We start from the raw sequence: 22,686 nt of genomic DNA, 5'->3' as shown, positions 1-22,686 counted from the left end.
AAAGCTTACATTCTATATTTCTATTTTTTTTTTTCCCTTATGTCTCAGCTGTGTCCCTTTGAGCCTCCTGTCCTCCATCCTCAGATCCCATCCAGGGTCATCCTTGGCATTCAATTGTCATCTATTTAGACTGTCTTTTTTTTTTTTCCTCTATTGTGGAAACATATATACAGCCTAAATCTTCGCATTCCACCCCCTCCCTAGCATTCCATTAGTGGGATTAATCACATTTAGAATGTTTTGATGCTATCTCCTTCCTACCATCCATTACTAGAAATTTCCCTTCACCTCAAACAGCAACCATACACTCATTTCTGAACTCCCCATTGCCCCCTCCCCCATTTCTCTTAACCCATACTCTACTTTTCATCTCTATGGTCATATTCTCTGATAATTTCTTTGTGTTTACTGTGGGGCTTAAAATTAACCTCTTAAATCCATAACAATCTTGTTTTTCTTTGATACCAACTTAACTTCAATAGGACACATACACTAGGTTCCTATACTCCTCCATTCCCCCACCTTTATATAGTTCTTGTCAAAAATTACATATTTTACACTGAGTTCAAAACCACTGATTTGTCATTACAGTTTGTGTGTTTTACGTCATGTAGGAAGTAAATAGTGGAGTTACAGTTCAAAAATTATTGACTTCTATTTGTATTCCATTCTGGTCAGAGAATGTGCTTTGAATATATTCAACTTTTTTTTTTTTTTAATTTATTGAGGCTTGTTTTATGTCCCAAGCATATGGTCCATTCTGGAGAATGATCCGTGATCACTAGAGAAAAATGAGTGTCCTGGTGATTCGGGATGTAAGGTTCTATATGTGTCTGTTAAAATTTTCCTGTATCTCTTTCTCCTTTCTTTGTTTCTCTGTCAGTAGGGCTCCCTTTAGTATCTGAAGTAGGGCAGGTCTTTTATTGGCAAACTCTCTCAGCATTTGTTTGTCTGTGAAAAATTTAAGCTCTCCTTCAAATGTGAAGGAGAGTTTTGCTGGATAAAGTATTCTTGGTTGGAAATTTTTCTCTCTCAGAATTTTAAATATGTCATGCCACTGCCTTCTCGCCTCCATGGTGGCCGCTGAGTAGTCACTACTTAGTCTTATGTTGTTTCCTTCGTATGTGGTGAATTGCTTTTCTCTGTATGTGGTGAATTGCTTTTCTCTTGCTGCTTTCAGAACTTACTCCTTCTCTTCAGTATTTGAGAGTCTGATCAGAACATGTCTCGGAGTGGGTTTATTTGGATTTTTTCTATTTGGAGTTCTCTGGGCATTTATGCTTTGTGTATTTATACTGTGTAGAAGGTTGGGGAAGTTTTCCCCAACAATTTCTTTGAATACTCTTTCTAGACCTTTACCCTTCTCTTCCCCTTCTGGGACACCAATGAGTCTTAAGTTTGGATGTTTTATTTTATCTATCATATCCCTGAGATCCATTTCGATTTTTTCAATTTTTTTCTCCATTCTTTCTTTTGTTCTTTCATTTTCTGTTCTGTGGACTTCTAGGACACTGAGTCGTTGTTCAGCTTCCTCTAATCTTGTATTATGAGTATCCAGAGTCTTTTTAATTTGGCCAACAGTTTCTTTTATTTCCATAAGAGCTTCTATTTTTTTATTTACTCTTGCAATTTCTTCTTTATGCTCTTCTAGGGTCTTTATGTTCCTTATATCCTGTGCCATGGTCTTCTTCATGTCCTTTATATCCTTTGCTATGTTTTCATTCCTCGATTGTAGATCTTTGATTAAGTGTGCCAAGTACTGTGTCTCTTCTGATATTTTGATTTGGGTGTTTGGGATTGGGTTCTCCATATCATCTGGTTTTATCATATGCATTAAGATTTTCTGTTGTTTTTGGCCTCTTGGCATTTGCTTTGCTTGACAGGGTTCTTTCAAGTTGTAAAAAAAAATATCAGTCTAATTTTTCAGAAATACAAGTTGGTGGTGTACACTTTCTCTAACTAACCAGCAGATGGCGTCTGCGAGACACCTATACCCCTCAAGTCATTTCTCCTCAACTTTGTCTTTGTGGTGTGTGGGGAAATGATTCTTGTGGGGTTCAGTTGGTGAACTCAGTTTGGGTGTGTTGTTGGAGCTGTCGGCCCTGAACGGTTAGGGAGGCAGGGCAGCTTTAATATTCACACCTCCCAGGTGTTCCCAGGGATTCAAGGCTGTTGCAAGAGTTTAAGCCTTCATTTCAGTTTTGCCCCAGATTTTCTCTGTCGCTGACCCACAAACCACCGGCATTGATGTAGCATCCCTGGGTTTTCCGAGCGGGCCCCCCTTCTCAGCTGTAATCTTCCAGGACCTCTGCTGAGGGAAGGCTGTGCTACGTCACAAGTGTGCATTGTCCCTCAAGGGAAACCCCAGGCCGCCGGGCCATGCAGGGGTGCTCCCAGCCTGATGCAAAGATGGCTGAATGGGGCATCTCAACCCTCCCCCCCTTTTTGCATAGTTCCTCCTTCCCAGCTCCGGGACAACTGGCATGGCTCTGGGCTGTGGGCATGGCCCCGGGCAGGAGTGTCTCCAGCCCGCCGGGGAGCCAGCTGTAAGCAGCAGGGTTTCTTTCTCCTTTTGGCTCTCCCCTCCGCTCTCCCGGCCCTGAGGGAATCTGCAGTGGGCTATCCTCCATGCCAGACACCAAGAGGTTGGCCCAGCCCACTCTTGCTGTGCCCCACTGCATGGTTCCCACCATCCCAACTGCAGCCACTCCTGGGTTTTTCCCTTTTTTTCTTTTAAAAGAACCAGTCTGTCTCCAAACGCCAACCCCCGGCTTCCCCACACTGCAGCGTGGCCGCGGGTCTTTCAGCTGGCTTACTCACTAGTTTCAGAATGCAGACTCCCGTTTTCACCAAGTGCATGGTCTCTGTGGTTCTAGCAGACCTTGTCCAGCTGGTGCATCGCTGAAACCAGTATTCTGGGTCACCTTCTGGTTTTTATCTAGTATTTTTCATGGAGGTGTTTTTTTGCCCTGTCTCACCTAGCCGCCACCTTAGGTTCTCTCTTTAATGTTAAGTTTAAATCCTCTTACATTGTTTCAAGAAGTCCTGGACCAGCAAATTGTTGGGGTTTTTTTGGTTTTTGTTTTTTGTTTTTTTTTTTAATATGTTTAGATGCCAGAAAAGAAATGTCTACTCGTTATTTGTGATTAGGATGGAAATTTCCGGTTTGGAAAAATACAGAATCCCTGGCATCCAGTGAGTTAATTCGACTTCAGCATTGGTGCTCCAGAGCTCAGGTCCCAGCAGCCCCAGGATGGCAGCCCTGTCTTCCTTCCTTAGAGCTTCTCCCCCATGGGCCACAAAATCTGCCTCCCCAGAATGCAAGTAGCATAGGAGTAACAATTATGTCTATCATTTCCAGATACCACATGTAATCATATTAATCCTCACAGTAACCTGAGGAGACAGTTGCTACTTTTACCCCCAACTTACTAATTAGGAAACTGAGGGTCAGAAAGGAGAAGCAGCTTGCCTACACGCACACACCTAGTGGGCAAGGGGTCAGGTTTTAAAGCCAAGTGTGCCTGCATCCAAACTCTGGTGTTTTAACAAACTAAAACTGTATGTATTTCTCCTGTTGCCCCTTGCATCTTATCCAACTTTTCCAGGACATGAATTTTCTTCTAATTAATGACTTCACAGCCTGAGTAGGCAGAAAGGATCTCTCCAAAAGGGGAGAAACTTACAACAAAATTAAAGAGAGTTCCCTTATATAAGCTTTTCTCACAGCCACTTTGTCCTCCCATTCTTTCCCATCACCCCTATGGCTCGGTGGCAGACAGCCTGGCCCAGCAGGGACCTTGCTTCCACCCTTCCCAGCCCCTGCTGTGCCCTAGCTGTTCCCACTTGCCCCCTTCCATAAGGAGGCCCAGGAAAAAGACACTATACCCACTACTAATTTGTGCGCACAGCTCCTAAGGTGGCAACAAAGTGACCATGGCCTCAGCTTCCTTGTTAACCAGCACAGATACTTCCCAGGTCAAGCTAGCAAATGGCATTGCTGCCTTGACGTGAACTAGAAAAAACACACTCCCTCCTTCCTCTGGAAAAACCCAGCCCCAAGCCAGGGCAAATGGTGTGGCAAACAGAAAGTGCGCTGATTCCAGCCCCGATTTGCCCCCTCCTTTCCATCCTGTGTAGGGCATAGCCTGCACTATAATACACAGAAGGCCTGGATACAGTTTTACTGTTTTGTTGTGGGTGGATAAGGATTACTGGTTCTTTCCGGGTTAAATTTCCTTTTTTTAACATCCTCCTGGGTTCAACTTGAGGAGTCAAGGAAATGTTCAGGTACGAGTTGTGGGACCTGTGAAGGAAGCATAGCTCAAACAGGCATCTGGAATACCAGGACTGACATCCTTGTGGCCTCATATATTATTTCAGCCAAGGCTGGGGTGGACAGTTCTATGTAGGTTTTGGCACATTTTGTGCTGACAGTGCCCCTTAAGTACATACCATGTGGTAGCCAGCATCCATGATGGCCCCCTTAAATTTCCTTTTACGATGGTCAGTTGAGTTTTTAAAGTCACTTATGGGGCACCCTGAAAAGTAAATAACTCCCTTGGAATGACCTTCCTTACCTGCTCACAGGTTTTAGGTATAATGCAAGGCGCAAGATATGGTTCCTTTGTCTTTGTATCAATTACACTGCCATACACAATAATAACGAATTTCATATTCACATTATCAATAATCATTTCATTGTAGCTTGACAAAGTCTCCACATAGGCATGATTGAGGGTCACACACTTCTGAAACTTTAAGTCCTACAATAAAATTACATATTTTCTATGTATCATACAAATGGATGCATGGTATCAAGAAAAAGGGAAATTCACATATCTGAGTTGTTTGAGTGTGTCAGAAGGTATATACCCTGGACCCACAAAAAGAATTTAGAGTTCAAATGGCCTCTGACAAGATTCTGAATTCAAAGTTTTTAAATTAATATTGTTTAGTGACCCTAAATGTGATTGTCCACCTCTGATGAGCTCTCAAAGAGCCACAGCAAGGCAGCGAGCTCTGTCTCTTGGATTTCTATTTGCATAAGAACCAGGGTCTTAAAGATTTTGTACTGATAGAATCATAATGTGAAGAATCATAATACTGAGTTTTACCAAGCAGTGAACTTCTCACTTAATCAATGAACAAACTATAAGAAAAAGTAAAAACAAAACACAGCAAGGTGCTGAGACTGTGTCATACTTCAAGGCACAAAATCATAGAATTTTAGAGCTGGAAGGGAGCTTAGAAGTCAGTCCAATGGTAGAAATGTCATGGACAGTGGCCTAACAGGGGCCATCCAGCTCAGTCTGGACACCTCCAGTTAAGCAACACGACCCAACCCTGGGACCTTGGTCCACAACAGGCAAATCAAACACTTACTTGCTCAGGGCACCAGCACATCTGGGACACCAAACAAGTGAGAAAATTAGCTAATTTATCTAGAATTGGAAACCAGGAAATTTAAAGAATAAGCTATTTTAGTTTTAGGATGCATGTAAGTTTCCCTGTGCCATGGTTTAGGGTGGGAGACACAGCATAATCTTTTCTGTGCCTAGGGATTTTAAAAATTCATCATTGAACCCTGGGAGCTCTTATTGTTGGCTAGTTCTTTAATGGAAAAGGCCAGAAGGAAGTAAACCAAAGTGATACATGGAGGTTCTCAGGGGAGTAAAACTGTGAATTGAAGGTTGTGATGGTTAATTTCATGTGTAAATCTGGCTAGGTTACGGTGTCTGTAATCTTATTAGGTTAAGCACTGCTCTGCCTGTTACTGTAAGGGTATTTCCTAGATGGGATTTGCAGCTATTATCAGTCAATTGCATCTATAATCAACAAAGGGGACCACCTAAGCAATGCAGGGAGCCTCCTCATCCAATTGGTTGGAAGTCTTAAAAGTCAAAGATCAGAAGATTTTCTGCTTCAACTTCAGCATTGGCTCTTGATAGAATTTCTAGCCAGTCAGATTCCCCTGGGAATTTGGAGTAAGGACTTCAACATCACATTTATTCAAGTTTCCAGCTTGCAGCCTGCCCTAGGGGATTTCAACTTGCCCAGCTCCCATGGTCATATGAGCCAATTATTTATAATCCCCCCCCCCTCTCTATTGATCTACCTACCTATCTATCTATAATATATACCATTGGTTCTGTTTTTCTGGAGAATCCTAATAAAAAGGTTATTTTTTTTTGTATCTGTATTTTTTAATTTATGTAATGAATATATGTTGCTTATTGAATTAAAAAACAATCTAAGGACATTCACCTTAACATTGAGTCAAACTATTGGTCCTAACACTCTCCTCTGGAGCTTTATACTATACTCCAAATGTGTTTTACTCCTCATGAAGAGACAAGACGAAAGGAAAAGAGAAGAATCTAAATCCTCTTAGACCTACACTAAATTTTTTCTGAAAATTATTATGGCCATAAGTAAAAGAAACTTGCTTGGCTTAGAATAACACTAATTTTTAAACCCAATATTTATAGCCAGTATCTCAACTCAGTGAATATCACAGAACTTCAGGGCTCTCACTTCTCCAGTTCCTGACTCATAGTAATAGCTCAAATAATTATTAAATTAAGATACCAACATGGGATTTTAAATTGTGCCAGTTAAGGGAGAGATGTGAACTACTACACTTTGGAATGGAAGTTAGAGGAGACTCAGTCACCTCAATAAAGATTTTGAAAAGCCCAGAGATTTATTATAACATAGGAAGGGTAGATTATAATAAACACTAGACTGAGTATTCAGTAACACATTCATCTCAATGCTCTACCTGGCTCTCAGGGGTCTACCTATTTAATATTTTCTGAATCCACTTTTTTGTTGTTGTTAAGGGATGACTGGGGAAAATCAGCTGTGACAAGAGAATTGGCCAGCTGCAGGAAGTTAGGAAGAAAAAGGCTGGTTAATTTTCTAGGAGTCTTTTTTATGGAAGATCAGACACAACTTTCCTTTCCATCTTTGTCTTGAAAACATGAACTAGAGTTTGAAAAAATACAGTAAATAGAAGTTCATTCATATTTTAATCATGCAGTTTACCTCATCAATGAGACTTGATTCAAAATACTGATAGGCAGTACTGAGAGCAAGCTTTAGCCATATTTTATATTCCAGGGATGGCCAGAAGACATCAAAGCCTTCATACAAATCCTCCAGAGAGATAAAGCAGGCCTGAAAAGACAAGGCACCAGGACAGCAGCAAGCTTGATTTGGAACTAAATTAAAAGACCATCAAAAAACAAGATGCCTATAGATTTAAGTTTTATGTAAGCTCTCAGAAAAATTATCTACTTTAGTATAATTATTATAGTCTGCCATCTAAAAGTGGAGCTATTGTGGAGAGGCTGTCATCTATGTATAAAATTTAAAAATTTACAGTCCAGTTAAAGCTATAGACTTAATAGTTCATATGCATCAGTAGATATAATAAAGGATGATTTGGTACGTAAGTCCAAGATTCAGGAACTAAGACATGTAAACATCAGTTTTCATCACCACAGTTGGTAAAGTAGTCTCACCCCCAGCATTTGTCTGCAGAGGCAAACTGTTTAACTGAATGAAGAAGACTGCTTTTTCAGAATTCAAGGTAGATGAACTTCAGTGAATTCACCTCAGCCTTGTGACTAAATTCATGCCTTCTGTCCTCTTCCAAAGATGAAATGGTATGAAATCGATGAAGCAACATTCTTTTCTATTCCATACACCCATAAGATTCTGGACCCTGCTGTATTGCACCTGACAGTTCCAAAAACTGGGAATTCTCTACAATCAGGAACCTTGGCTCATTTCTACTTGAATCCCCCACACTTAGCAGAATGTCAGGCAACTTATCTGTTGAATAGATAACTTCTTACTTAGTAAGTGAAAAATGGAAGAAAGAGAGCTTAAACAAACAAATACTCTTTAAAAAGCAAACAAAATAAAAAATCACTGTTCTTGTAATCGAGCCATTCATTGAGCAGGTCCCTGTACCAGGAACTTTACAGAGATTTTTTTCCTAATGCTACTAAGCCATAAGGTAAGTAGTACCTCTATGTGATAAATAAGGGCACTAAGACTCAGGGAGTGTAAACAACTTGTCCAAGGTCCCAAAACCAGGATAGAGCTCAGCAGAGCATGGCCTGTGAAACACGAAATCTGTGTTCTCTCAGCTGATCCACACTGCCTCCCAGTAGCTGGTTGGGTGACTAAAGAAGATATCAGAACCCAAAGAAGAAGAGATGCTGGCATTCCTTATTTACTTGAGGAAGAATTAACTAAAAAACAAACAAACCCCACAATATAGAAAGAACCAGTTTCTTACCTGTAAAATAGTTTCACAGATGGCAGTATACTCAATTTCACACTTAAGCAGACAACTCAACTCTCCAATTATGTCCCCACAAGTGCAGTACTCTGTAAACATGGTGTGGGGCTCTCTCTTAGGCATTATGGAACTGTCTATTCCAAAGGTAGGAGGTGAACTATGCAACTGCAAAGGTAAAAAAAATGTGCAAAGAGATATAAAAAATTGGAAACACTTTGATCAAACCACAGGCACTTCCACTGCTTCTTGTGAGTACTACACTAGAAGGAAAAGGGTATGAATCCTGTCAGGTGGAAAGGAAGAATTAAACTTCACAAAAATCATGGTCTTTAGGTAGGTTAGATGTAGGAAAACATTTTGCACACCCTGAGGAGTCTTCAGGGACCCGGTGCAAGGCAGAGGCATCTGGAGATAACAATAAATTCTCCCAAAACCCAAAGCAGTGGAGCAAAGCAGGATACATTACTCGACTACAACTCATGGACCATAAATTCTCAAAAAGCAGTGGGTTGCTTAAGATAAAGACTAAGAAGGAGGGCAAGAGACAGGGGGGAGGGAATGGAAAATTCCAATCCCAAAACTTCACCTACAGCCTCCCAATTAGTTCAGAGGCTTCAAAGGCCAACTGACAATCTCTAATTTAAACGTGTACAAACCAATCACAATGTGCCAACATCTCTAACTTCACCTCCCTTTGTTTAGACTAATAAAAACCCATGTGCCGAACAGCCTGGCACATCTCTCTCTTGAGCACGCCCGTGCTTATCCCCTTAAGTGTGTACTCTCTTCTCTTCAATAAACTTTTCTCACTGCTTATACTTGCTTGTCTCATCCTTGAATTCCCTCTCGTGATGAAATGTTGGGAACGGGGGCTCCAGCGACAAAGAAGCTTTGGTAACACTCTCACATGTGTTCAACTTCCAAAGTTCAGATACTAAAGGATTCTTGTCCCCACACTCTACCAAAATATCTTTCTTTTCTGTCTCTGTCTCCATCTCCCTCCATCCCTCTTTCTTCACCAAGTACCTCCTAGTGGTCAGATTAAAAATTTTATTTTCAATCCCCTTCCTACTTGACTTGTCTGAAGATCTCAGTTTGCGGCCTTCTCCCTCATTCTAGAAACTCCCATTTCCTTCAGGAGAGTAACTTAACCTTCCAAATATTGGCTCCTTGTCTGGACAGCATGAAAAATAATTCCCGGGAGGACTAAGTAATGACTGTGAAAGCCTTTTGTAAAATGTAAAGCACCTTTCAGATGTTGGGTATTAACATCTCTCAGCTGTAGCATTTACTCTGAGCAGAAATGGTTCCATGGGGAAAAGGGATTGTTAAAAAAAACCTGGAAACCTTCTTGAGTCCTCAATTTTTCCTTGTATTACATTACATTACATATTCTAAAATGCATTTCCAGTTTAAAAAAACAAATGGTCCCTTACAATTGCCATTCCTGAAATAATTAGGTAGATTCCTTGTGGCATTTCACCTTCTTTACATATGATGTCTCCATAGTCAAAATATGCAAGTTGGGCTTTTTCCTGAAAAAAAGAAAAAGGAAAAAGAGAATCAACACAAAAACTTCATGGTTTACTTTTCTAAATGGAAATAAGGTTTAATGCTAAAAATGGTTTTCAAATAGCATTAAAACTATTTTATCTTTTGGTTTGTTAAAAATCTGCTGACATACCACATCAACTTTTAGAAAGAAAAGGGCAAACAAACCAACTGTAGACTTTATGATTAGTACCTAACTGATATAAACACCCAGTAAAATGCTTATGAAATGAATGAGTGAATGAACAAATGAATAAAATTCCTTTAGCCCCTCTTTGGGGCTTGGGTTATAATGGTAAACTAAACAAATTCCCTGACCCAGAAGAACTTTTTGTTAGGTTGGGTGGATAATTGCAATAAACTGTGGTAATTCTTACAAAGGACAGGGCACCACGGGAAAATGCAGAAAGGCCGCAGTACCCACTCTTGGTATCCAGGGAAGGCTGTACAGAGGAAGGGTCAGCTAAGCTGAGACCAGAAGGAAGAGTAACAGAGAGCCTAGATAAGAGGAGGTGAAGACCCATCAGGCAGAGGGATCAGCATATGCAAAGACATGGAGGCAAACAATATTCTGCAGTGGGGTAACTGCAAAAGATTCAGTGTGGCTCAGGCAGGGAGGGGTGCAGACCAGGACCAAGTTATCCATTACGCACAGCAGGCACAACCCTAGAGTCCACAATACTTTTAGGGACCCACAATAACGTTTTAATTTCTTTTAAAAATCTGAATTTTTAAAATGAACTTTTAGATTGACAAAAATGTTTTAATATATAATACTAATATATTCACCCTTATCCCAACACAGTCATAAAGCATAATTTTTTAAATAACTTTTTCTGGAGGAAGGAGCTCACTAAGGCAGAAGTGCCTAGAAACTCATGAAAGTCACACTGCGGCCCTGGTAGACACAGGACTGGAAAGGTGAGCTAGGGCCAGGTCTTGAAGAATCTTGTTGGCATATTAAAGAGTTTGCACTTTTCTCCAAGCCAGCAGGGAGCCACTGGAGGGTTTTTCACAGGAGATGGTGACAGATTTGCCTTTTAGAAATATGTACAGAAAGCATATTTCCAAATCATCCATGCTGGTTACCTCTGAGGGTGGTGTGGGGATCTGAATAAAGGCTTTCACTTGTCACTTCATGTACTTCTGAATCACCTCCCAGTGTTGAAATAAGCAGGTACCGCTTCAGATTTTTTTTTTTTTTAAAGCTCACCTAAGGCCAATGATGCAGCTTATGTATTATTATTCTGGCCTTGTTCTTATACCATTGTCTTCCTACTAATCTTTGCAGACTATTGCCTTTTTTTTTTAACCTTTTTAAATTAACTGCACAAGATGGGAGAAGAAAAGAAGGGAAGAACAGTGAAAACTAACTTAACTATTGCTGCTACTCATATCCGTGATGGAAACCAAGATGGAAATTATAGTCTACAATAAAGCGTGTCTGTTTTCATTTACCATATGGATTTTAGTTATCCATGCAACCATGGGCTCTCCTTAATGAGAATAGTGCCCATGTGCTCCCCATTTGTCATACTTTTTACCCAGGTGAAATCTAATTTAAATAGTTATCCACAATCACCATATTAAGGAAAAGGACTCCTTAAAGAGTGGAGATGTCTGTAAGGGTATGGAGAAAGTCTAACAGCTTTGAATAGGTATGGTAAGTCAAGGAGAGGAAGAATGTTGTGCCTTGGTCACATATCCACCTCAAGACACATGTAAATTACTAATTTATGGAGTTGTCTTCTTTCCATTGTTTTTTGCCATTCCTCCCCCATTCACTTCTCAATGGTCAGTTAATTGTACTTGTGAAAAATAATTACCTATAAAGAATCAAATTCTATCTTACTTAAGTTTGGATTTTTTAGAAAAAAACTGAACAGGATGCAAATTGTAATAAACACCTTTTAGGTAACTTCCCAGTCCAAGCTTGACCCCCACCTCCCACCCCCATTTAGATGAGATCTGTTCTCTAACCTACCCATAAGGGCCCCTACTCATCAGGGTTCCTCCTCCTCCACAGACCCACTTGTATTCCCCAGGCTGGGCATTTGATTCTAGCTGAGCTAGTTGGATTTCTCTCTCAAGAATCTGAACTGAGAGACATAGAGCTGGGACTTGAGAGTTGCATCTTAATAGCCAAGTGCTAGAAGAAGGGTCTACAAACTCCTACCACTGATACCCCAGAGTTAGCCTGGTCCCCACTTTGCTCAAGGCTGGGTTATTCAACTGTTTCTTAGCTTCTGTATACCATTGTACACCACTACAATTTCTTTGCAGTAAACTAGTTCAAGTACATTTCTGTTACTTTTAATTAAATTTAAAATCATTATCAAAAGAAAAATTTTTTAAATTCTTGCATGAAGAAAACACTAGCATGGTATAAAAGGAATCAGATATTCAAATTCAATAGAGCCCCACTATGATTTCTGTCTTTATAGTAAACAAGGAAAGTGCCATAGCAAGCAAAGTATCAAACTTGGTCACAGTTTTCCTGATTTCAAAAATCAAACAGAAGATTTAATAGATTGATGAATAAGTTATAAGCCTTATAATTCAAATAGCAACCATTTAAAACCAGGGCACAAACGGGTGGTTCATGGGTCAAACATCAAGTCCACAGATGTATTTTATTTAGACTGCAGAGTGTTTTTTTTTTTTTAATTCATTTTTATTGAGATATATTCACATACCATGCAGTCATACAAAGCATACATTTGATTGTTCACAGTACCATTATATAGTTGTGCATTCATCACCAAAATTAATTTTTGAACATTTTCATTACCACACACACAAAAATAATAAGAATAAAAATTAAAGTGAAAAAGAACAATGAAAGTAAAAAAGAACACTGGGTGTGGGTGCCTTTTTTTTTTTTTTTTTTTTTTTTTTTGCCCCCATTTTTCTACTCATTCATCCATACACTGGACAAAGGGGAGTGTGGTCCATATGGCTTTCCCAATCACACTGTCACCCCTCATAAGCTATATTTTATACAATCCTCTTCAAGATCCATGGGTTCTGGGTTATAGTTTGATAGTTTCAGGTATTTACTGCTCGCTATTCCAATTCATTAGAACCTAAAAAGGATTGTCTATATTGTGCGTAAGAGTGTCCACCAGAGTGACCTCTCGGCTCCTTTTGGAATCTCTCTGCCACTGAAGCTTATTTCATTTCCTTTCACATCTCCCTTTTGGTCAAGAAGATGTTCTCCATCCCATGATGCCGGGTCTACATTCCTCCCTGGAAGTCATATTCCACTTTGCCAGGGAGATTCACTCCCCCGAGTGTCAGATCCCATGTAGGGAGAAGGGCAGTGATTTCACCTGCCAAGTTGGCTTAGCTAGAGAGAGAGGGCCACATCTGAGCAACAAAGAGGCATTCGGGAGGAGGCTCTTAGGCACAATTATAGGCAGGCCTAGCCTCTCCTTTGCAACAACAGTCTTGCCAAGGGCAAGTCCCGTGGTAAAGCGCTCAGCCCATCAAAGCACCAGTCCCCTATGTCTGTGAGCACATGAACAACCATCCAGGTGGGGAAGCCCAACATCCCTACATTCTCCACCAGCTCCTCAAGGGGGCTTCTGCAGAATGTTTTTAAAATTTTGAATTGGTTGCCAAATTTTAAAAATTGAGAAATTACACATAAAAACTCAAATTTTGAAACCAAAAAAAACACAAAAATCCAGAAGATTTGATCTCCACATTATTAAATCAGTCAATTTCAGTCTTCTTACTCAACCTCTCTCAAACAGGACTTAACAACCAATCACTTTCTCCTTCAAATGTCACTTTATTAGAGAGCCCTTCTCTGACCACCCCATATAAAATAGCACTGCCCACCATGTTCTCTTTTCCCACTTTGTCTTCCATAGCACTTACCACCATCTGATAGAAAATAAACTTAAGTGTTTCTGTGTTTGTTGTCCACCTCCAACCATATAAGTCCCATGATAGCAGGGACTTAATCTATTTTGTTCACTGCCATAGCCTCAAACCTAGAACAGTCCCTGGTGCATAAAGGATATTCTACAAATATTTATTGAAGGACTCCAGATTCCTATAGCAGCACTAGCTGACTTTAGACAGAAGATGAATTCTTGAATTCACAACAATACTCACTGTTCCCTATATATTACACCCATCTGGTTTTATTATATTATCTGCCTGGCTTGTGTTGTAATTTAAATTTGAGACTCTTGCTCTAAAAAATAAAAAAGAATTAAAAAAAAAAAAAAAGTCTTTTCAGAGTGTGGAGCTGGAAATCCAGAACTCTAAAACATAATATAGAATAGGACTGGCAATAATCAGGAAACATAGCTCATCCTAAGCAGACAAGACATTGTGAAAAACTATCTACCCTTTTTCTGGGCTTTGTTGGGCTTCCTTTTTGGCCTCACCTTCATTGACCAGTGCTGGATTCATATTTTGCAGATGTTTTTCTGTCAATCTTGCATTAGGAAATGAGAACAATTGGAAATAATTATTATCAAACTGAACCAAAACATAAGACAAAATCTTTACCTTGAAGAACTCAATGAGAACATCTTTATTTTCCAGCCAAACGATGTTATGAAGATATTTGTCAGGAGTAGGGGGTGGGATAGCCATTGGAAAGTTATTCAGTGATTTTATTTTTGAAAGAAGCACCTAAAAACAATCAAAAATAATGGTGATCAGATCCTGTGGCATTAAAAATAAAAGGACATTAGGTAAAACTAGAGGAATCTAAATAAGCTGTTATGCAAAATTTTTTATTTTATTTATTTTTTTATTGTGGAAACATAAAATACAAAATTTCCCATTTCAACCATTTTTAAGTTCACAATTCAGTGGCATTAATTATAATTGCAAAGTTGTGCTACCCATCACCATCACCAATTACTAAATCTTTTTCAAGGACAAGGGATTTTCAAATCAACATCTGTGTTTCTTCAATGACCAAGAATGACTTTTTGTCTACTCATCTACTGAAGCACTTCACCTGTATTATCCTGTTCAAACATTGTGCAATGTCTGCTTCTTAATAGGTGTATGGCCTTGGGCAACTTTCCTATTTACTGAGCCTAAGTGTACTTTTTTGTAAAATGGTTTTAATAAGAGTACTTTTCTCAGAGTTGTAGTGAGGATTAAATCAGGTGTTTCTGTTATTGGAAAGCTCTCTCTCCAGATCTTCCCAGGGCTGGCTCCTTCTTCACATTCAAAATTCAGTTCAGATGTCAAGTCCTCAGAGGCCTTCCCTGACCACCTTAGCTAAAATAGATTGCCACCTGGCTCCTCTCCAGTTTCTCTTTCTCTCTTTTTAAAACTGCAGTAACATATAACATACAATTTGCCATTTCAGCTATTTTTAAGTGTACAGTTGAGTGGCATTACTTACTTTTACAATGTTGTGCTACCATCACCACCTTCTATTACTAAAACTTTTTCTATCACCCATACAAAAAATTTTAACCATTAAGCAATAACACCCCTTTCACCCTTCCACAAGCCCCTAATAACCTTTAATCTACTTTTCTGTCTATGAATTGTACCATCTTGTTTTAATTTCCTCACTGCATTTGTCACCACTGAAATTATCTTTGTTTACTTATATGCTGACTAGTTGTGTGACCTCAACTTTTCTAAGCCTCAGTTTATATTCACTGCCATATTCTCAATGTCTAAAACAGTGCCTGTCATATAGAAGCATTCAATGAATATTTGTTGAGTAAAGTTACTTGTATTTTTTTCTCCAAGTCTTTGAGAAATCAAATGGACAACTAAACTTTGGTGAAATTTTTCTAATCACCTATGTCAGGAGAAGGGAAAAACCTCCTTTCAAAGTACTATTGGTTGTTGAGAATAATATAAGATCAAGCCTTTGGCCTCAAGCTGCTTACTGTTCCAGTTTGCTAATGCTATGTTATGCAAAATACCAGAAATGGATAGGCTTTTATAAAGGGGGTTTATTTGGGTACAAAGTTATAGTACTAAGGCAATAAAAGTGTACAAATTAAGGCATCAACACGAGTATACCTTCACCAAAGGAAGGCCAATGGCATCCAGAAAACCTCTGTTAGCTGGAAAGGCACATGGTTGGCATCTGCTGATCCCGGGTTGTGTTCCAGCTCCTCTCTCAACTCCTGTGCATTCTTCAAAATGTTGCTCTTGGGGCATTTTGTCCTCTTTTAGCTTCTCCGAAGCAAACACTGGGCTAGCATCTCCAAAGTGTCAGCAAAAGTCTGCTTTCAGTGGTCGTCTCCAAAACATCTCTCTCAGCTGTTCCCAAAAATGTCACTCTCAGCTTCTCTGAGGCCCTTCTGTTTGTGAGCTCTTTTATAAGACTCCAGTGATTAAATCAAGACCCACTTTGAATGGGCAGGGTCCATATCTCCAGGGAAATAACTCAATCAAACATTTCACCCACAGTTGATTGAGTCGCATCTCCATGGAAACACTCAATCAAAGGATTCCAACCCAATCAACACTAACACATCTGCCCCCACAAAATTGCATTAAAGAACATGGCATTTTGGGGGACATAATACATCCAAACCAGCACACTTACCATCCTGTTGATGGGATGTGACTGAGTGATTCTCAGAGCCATTGGTAGTTTATAAATCACTAGTGCAACCCATGCCTTCCATAGGTGAAAAGTGATACAGCCAGAGGTCAAACTAAGAATGTATGTAACTAAATACTAGGTTGAGTATTACAGAGTGTAAGGGAAACGGGGATACAGGGGGAAGGATTCAGCTGGGGAAGGCTTCCTTAGAGGACCTTAAAGGAGAAATAAGTCCTCCTAGACGGAACAGAGCAGAACTTAGGGTCCGTTAAGCACTTAGAACCGTGACAGGCTCATAGTGAAAGCTGTCTACATGATTAGTAAATAAAAAATGCCCAGGTGATATTTTTATGCTATCTGTATTTTACATTTTTCTTTGAAAAATAAAAGATACAAAAATATATAAAAGCTTTATTCATGAAGTTGTTGCCATGAGCTGCCCTTTCTTGAATGTGTTCGTATGAGGAACACATGTACACTTCATTGTCTGATATTCATAAATACTATGGAGCTATCGTGTGCCTGATTTTTGTGAATAGTATACTAATTCTAGAAACAGCATCCTAAGGTCACTCCAAACATGAGGATCACATGGGCCCAATCTCTTAGCCTGAGCTAAGAGATCAACCCTCAGAAGTATCAACAAAGCCCAAGCTGGGCTTCCTGAGCCTCTGCTTGGAGATCTCGGGTCTGGGTATGCTCCTCTTCTCTGGCTGTACTGTGACTGTGACAGCTCAAAAGCTTCACAGCGTGTCTCACCCGCTGGGCAGAGGCCCCATCCTCACTGGCTACACTCAAGAGTACGGCATAGTGAGCTGTGGGGAACGCTGGGGGCAGCACATGCCACCGGGATCACATACTTAGATGATGTGTCCTTTGAATTGTAGTGTAATTCGGTGCTGTAGATGGTCATGTCCTGAGAGACAACCTTGTCTCTGATGCCACATTCAGTAGCAAGATGGGTTGAACTGGCAGGCATGTGGCCAAACATGTGTAACTCACAATAGTGCACATACACCTCGTTTTTCAACATCAAGGGGTGTATGTGACCACGAGGCAGTCGATGGAGCACAGAACAGTCACGATTTTGTCCAGAAGAGGGCAAAAATAGAGAGGTGAGGAGGACTGTCCCGTCCCTCCTACTGACTCGGTGAATTTCATCCCTGCGGCGGAGCAAGTTAGGACCCACAGAAACAGGAAGTGAGCATTTCTCCTTCTGGCAGCTGGGGATAATTTGTCAGTCTCCTTTGAAATATGGCTTTGTGCTCGCTGGTGAAGGCAGCTCTCAACTTTGTTCAGAACTTGCTGAAAAAGTGCCTACTTCTTCTCCTGTTATGCAAATTTTGCCGATTTTTGACTCACAGCTTCTTTCCCCCTATTTAAATTATCCGCTAATCCATTTTTTTGTTGTTGTCCCTATTCTCCCCTTGTTACTATTTGCACTGATAATGTTAACTTGGATTGGATCTATCATCTTTATAATCCAGTTAACATTGTTTTCTATGATTTTAATCTCAAATGATCCATTCTGCGCAATTGATTACTGTATAATGCCATGTTCTCTCAATTTTTGTGTGTGTGTATGATTTACCTCTCTAAATCCTTCTAATTTTGGAGGCTACAGTTCCAGCTTTATGGGCTCTGGGAAGCCTTTTCTGACTTACCCCAATAGGTAAAAGAATGACTTATTTTGATTTATTCCCATGCAATATCCTAATATCTTCATTATGGAACTCATTAAATTGTAGTATTTTTATTTTTGCTTACCTGTCTTATCTTCCATTTGTGTCATTTTTGTTGGTTGAATGAATATATGATGACCAAATGAAAGAAAGGAAAAGGAGCCCGTGGGCTTGGAGTGAGTTTTGTATTCATCAAGTTTCCCAAGCCCCTTGCAGAGTTCATGGCACATAATGGATAATATAAAATATATTTAATGAATGGAATCGAATTGATTTTGCAAAAACTCTTTATGACCTGGGATTGAGAATTATATCACTTTTGCTGAAAATTAGGCAGTTGGAGGAATTCAATAAGTAATGACTGATTTACCCATCATCTTTCTAAACAAACCTATAAGAAAAAATACATTCCTCTCTTCAAAAGGGCTACTATTTATTTATTTTAATTAATGGGCATCAAGAACTCAATTGAATTTTGTACAGCCTTCAAAGTGATAAATGAAAAAGTAGAATATAAAATTACATAAGTAATATGTGTAGTGGTGTAATTTGAATAATGTAAACTAACCCTTTTCTTCCCTCAGACACTAAGGAGAAATCATATTACCAGTTTAGCCTGTTGCCTTGGCTAAAGAGATAGAACCATAAAAGGTAAAGCTGGCCTGTCCCACATCCATTTCTCTTCTGATGCAACGGAATGACCAGGAGCACACAGTGCTTCTGGCTGGGAACTGCCAGGACAAGAAAAGCATGTGACACCCAGGAGCAGCCTATACAGACAAAATGTGGGATCAGTACATAATTTTTTTTCTGCTATATGCTAGGAAGTAGATGCTTATCTGGGGGGAGAAAAAGCCCTCTTATTTTGATACAGAGACTAGCAAATATGATCAAGTGGTAGGATTAAACATGGGACTTTCCCCCCATCTGATGTTACTAAATTTTTTTTTTTTTTGCAAATAATAAATTTATCCTTTTTCAAAAGTCCATGTATTAGCTAATCAATAGGAGTGTCTTTCCAACTCCTCTCCTCTCAGAACTGCCCCCTCCCTGATCCCCACCCACACACACACCATGTGAACATTATGTGGCCCCCACCTTTCTTGCAGAAAACTCTAGTTGGTCTGTAGAGGGAGCCAAAGGAAGACACCACAGAGGGCAAACTTGATGGGAAATGGAGAATCCGGGAGGTTTTCCAAGTCCTGGTTCAAGTCCCTTCCTGAGGCCTGGACACGTGGTGTGGCTAGCCTTGGGTTCTGAAAGATACTCTGTCTCCTTAAATAAATCCCCTGACCTCATTTTTTTACTAAACCTAGCTCAAGCTGGTTTCTGTCACTTACAACCAGGTAACAATAAAAGCAATAAAAACCAGGCATTAATAAAGACTACTGGCAATTACATGGTTTAACAAGTGAGGCTAATCACTCTTCTTCCACTCTCTCTCACTCCTTACATCTGCTAAGCTACCAAGGCAGGCTGGAGTGCTGGGCTGATAGAATCTAGGGACAGGATTGTAGGGGTATACTTTAATAACATGAGAAATGGCTTTATTACCTTATTCATCTCAATGCCTTCATGCTTATCGATAATACCTCTTGACCAGAGGAAGGTGAGGTGTTTCAGAGCCTTAGCAATCACATTCTGGATTGCCTGCTTAGTCTTCAAAGCAATGACAACATCACGACCCTCATGCTCTATGAGTCCTGAAGCAAATTAAAAACACATAACTGAAATTTGTATAATGGTTTATAATTTCCAGAGTATTTACACAACCATCCTTTCATTTTAGTTTCACACAAAACTTGTGAGGCCAGTGGGACTAGAGTTATTTTCATCTCCATTTTATGGATGAGAAAGCTGACATTTGGCTTCAGGGAAAAATCAGGTAAAAAACAATCATTCTCTCTGCTTTATTCCTATGTGATCTCCTATATATCTCCTTTATGGAACTCATTTCATTATAGTATTATTACTTTTATTTATCTGTCTAATCTTTCATATTGTGTAATTTTGTTGGTTGGATGAGTAAAGGACTGAATGAAAGAATGAAGGAGCCCCTGGACTTTGGTCAGTGGTTCTGGGCTTATATCCAGGTCTTTCTAAGTCATGGACTTGACTGGGTCAAGGCTGAAACTGCATCTATTTCATCTTTGTAATCCTAACATTCAGTGAAATGCCTGGCAGATGGTAGTTGCTTGATCATTTTTTTTTAACCAAAATGAGCTGACCAGTAAAAGGAAGGGGAGCATGATCAAGAGCATGGGTTTTAGTGTCAGATACACCGGGGTTGGAGATCGGGCTTACCACTTACTAGCCATACAACCTCAGGCAAACAAACCTTTCATCATCTATAAAACAGAGTATTCACCTCCTACCAATATTATGAGGATTAAATGAGATAATGCATATAGAGCAGTTAACACAGTTCCTGGGACAATAATTATCCAATTATCAGACATTTCCTTTTACAGGACTGAATCAAGAAAACTTTGTAAGAAAACATAAGGCAACAGTTCCGAGGACCCTAATCTTTAAAAGCAGAGACATAAAAACCTCTCAATATGTAAACATCAACAATGGGTCCTAGATTTTCTGAGACAGTGCCAATATATTCTGACCTATTGAGTCCAAACCTTTAGTTTCATTCATTAGACCACGTTCTTTCAATTTTGATTTGGAAAATATGATCCCCATAAATCCATACGGCATCTTATAATGTGGTTACAATGCAACATGGTTTTACTTTATTTCTTTTATAATAACTTCCATTATTGAGGACCTACTGTGTGCAAGGCCCTCTACCAGCTGCTTTTGGACACACTGAGTCTCCCCACAGACTCCTTATGAGGAAACAGACCCAAGAAGATCTGCCTAAAATCCTAGAGTTCCTGCTGTGTGCTTCAAGTAAAGCAGAGTGACTATAAAGTTTCAAGAAATGACATGCCTTGCAAACCACATTCCTGACTACCGTTGCAAAAAAAAACAAGCAAACAAAAAACCTTGTCAAACGTCAACTTTGCATGTCTTTTTCTTGCAACCTTCAGAAGTCTGACCTTGCCTCCTTAATACACTTTCCACACTACTCTCCATTCTTTATTCTATGCTCTCATAGCAACTAATAGGACTCCTCAACTTTCTGCAATTATCTATTGATATGCTCACACCCTCCACCAGACTCTGCATTGGTAATTTCCCAATTAAATGTGTTCAATAAATGCATGTTGAATGAATAAATGAATAAGTGTATAAATGAATAAATTTGTCTTTCTTTGGTTAAATTATGGGATAATAAGATGTGATTTCGAGATATCAGATACTCAAGCTACCTACCTAGTTCTTTGACAGCATCTCGTTTGTTGGTTTCCAAAATTTCATATAATTTCTGTAAAAAAATTAACATTAACACCTTATCACACCAAATACATTTCTGCTTTTAAAATCTGAGAAAAAAGCGTATAGTAGAGAAAATTTCATGTAATTTATGTTTTAGTAGAGATAACGTGGCTCATTTCTTTCCTCTGTGTCAATTCTGTTGCTTTTCCCATGCTGATACTCAAATTACAATGAACGTCATGCAGTCAGTGGCTCACATAACTACTGTGCCTTGCATTTTTCAGAAAAAAATAGTGTGCACTACACTGTGCAACAAGGAGAATTCTCATAGCCAGGGCCGGATAAGGCAGAGAGCCAAATGAGTAGCTGCCAGGGGAGCCCGTCTACCAAGAACACAAAAAACAAGGGGAATAATGAGAAAATATGGCCTCAATCAACTCAGGTTTTCTACAGCCCCACTCCAGGGCTAGCCAATCTCTATTCAATCACACAACAGATATTTGCCGAATGCCTGCCAGGTCCCAGGCATTATTCCTCATGGACCCTCCTCCCTAGCTTTGCATCTTTCTGGAGCTTGCACTCATGGCCACACCAACAGCCCTGGGACCAAACAGCTGACAGATCCCTGGATTGTCAGGTGCAGATGACTGAAATTCTGCACCCAAATAATGCATGAAATGGTGCTATTTACAGGGAACAAGTGATTTGTTATTTGAAGTTTAAGCAGTTTAATAGCCCTCCCAGAAAATTATTTGGGTTAGAAAAATCACATGCAGTAAGTCCCTCATTTTGAATACAGGAATTAAGTATACAATTTCTCCTAAAAGTGTTTATTCTCATTTATCAACATTAAATAAATATTTAGAAGGTGCCCAATTATTAACCTGCCCACAGCCCCAGTACGCCATGGTCAGCCCTGCTTGCATAGGTGGATAGATAACAACTAATCCTCCCTCATACCAAATGGGATTTCCAGCAACACTGTAGGATGGCATTGCACAAGAGAAGAAAGGAACTCCTACTTACAAAGACAATATAATTGTGAAAGCCTAGAAATATATGTGAACTCTCTTAAAGCAAGCTGCCATGGGCCAGTCTCCTGAACCACGTTACTTTCAAAACAAACATCAGGCTGATAGCTAAAGGTACCAAAAAAGCCATTAAATCTCTATGAAAGCTGTGGTAGATTAAAACATGTCCCCCAAAAAGACATGTTCAAGTACAAGCCCTGGTCCTGTGGGTGTGAGCTC

At 39.7% G+C, this 22,686-nt stretch overlaps 1 protein-coding gene across 1 annotated transcript in view; it reads right to left on the bottom strand.

The window, feature by feature from the left end:
- Positions 1-22,686, bottom strand: part of SLC9C2 (solute carrier family 9 member C2 (putative)) — a gene marked incomplete at its 3' end in the record, with an annotated part of 93,314 nt that overhangs the window by 4,732 nt on the left and 65,896 nt on the right. The window contains exons 18-24 of the mRNA XM_037825330.1: positions 21,434-21,485; positions 19,658-19,806; positions 14,396-14,521; positions 9,754-9,852; positions 8,315-8,482; positions 7,051-7,182; positions 4,581-4,766 (exon numbers count right to left, since the gene is read on the bottom strand). Of these exons, the coding sequence (XP_037681258.1) occupies positions 4,581-4,766; positions 7,051-7,182; positions 8,315-8,482; positions 9,754-9,852; positions 14,396-14,521; positions 19,658-19,806; positions 21,434-21,485 (912 nt within the window). The remainder of the gene's footprint in view (positions 1-4,580; positions 4,767-7,050; positions 7,183-8,314; positions 8,483-9,753; positions 9,853-14,395; positions 14,522-19,657; positions 19,807-21,433; positions 21,486-22,686) is intronic.

The sequence above is a fragment of the Choloepus didactylus genome, chromosome 2, assembly GCF_015220235.1.
Source record: "Choloepus didactylus isolate mChoDid1 chromosome 2, mChoDid1.pri, whole genome shotgun sequence".
NCBI lineage: Eukaryota > Metazoa > Chordata > Mammalia > Pilosa > Megalonychidae > Choloepus > Choloepus didactylus.
Note: the sequence above shows the minus strand (reverse complement) of the source record. Positions and strands in the feature narration are given on the sequence as shown.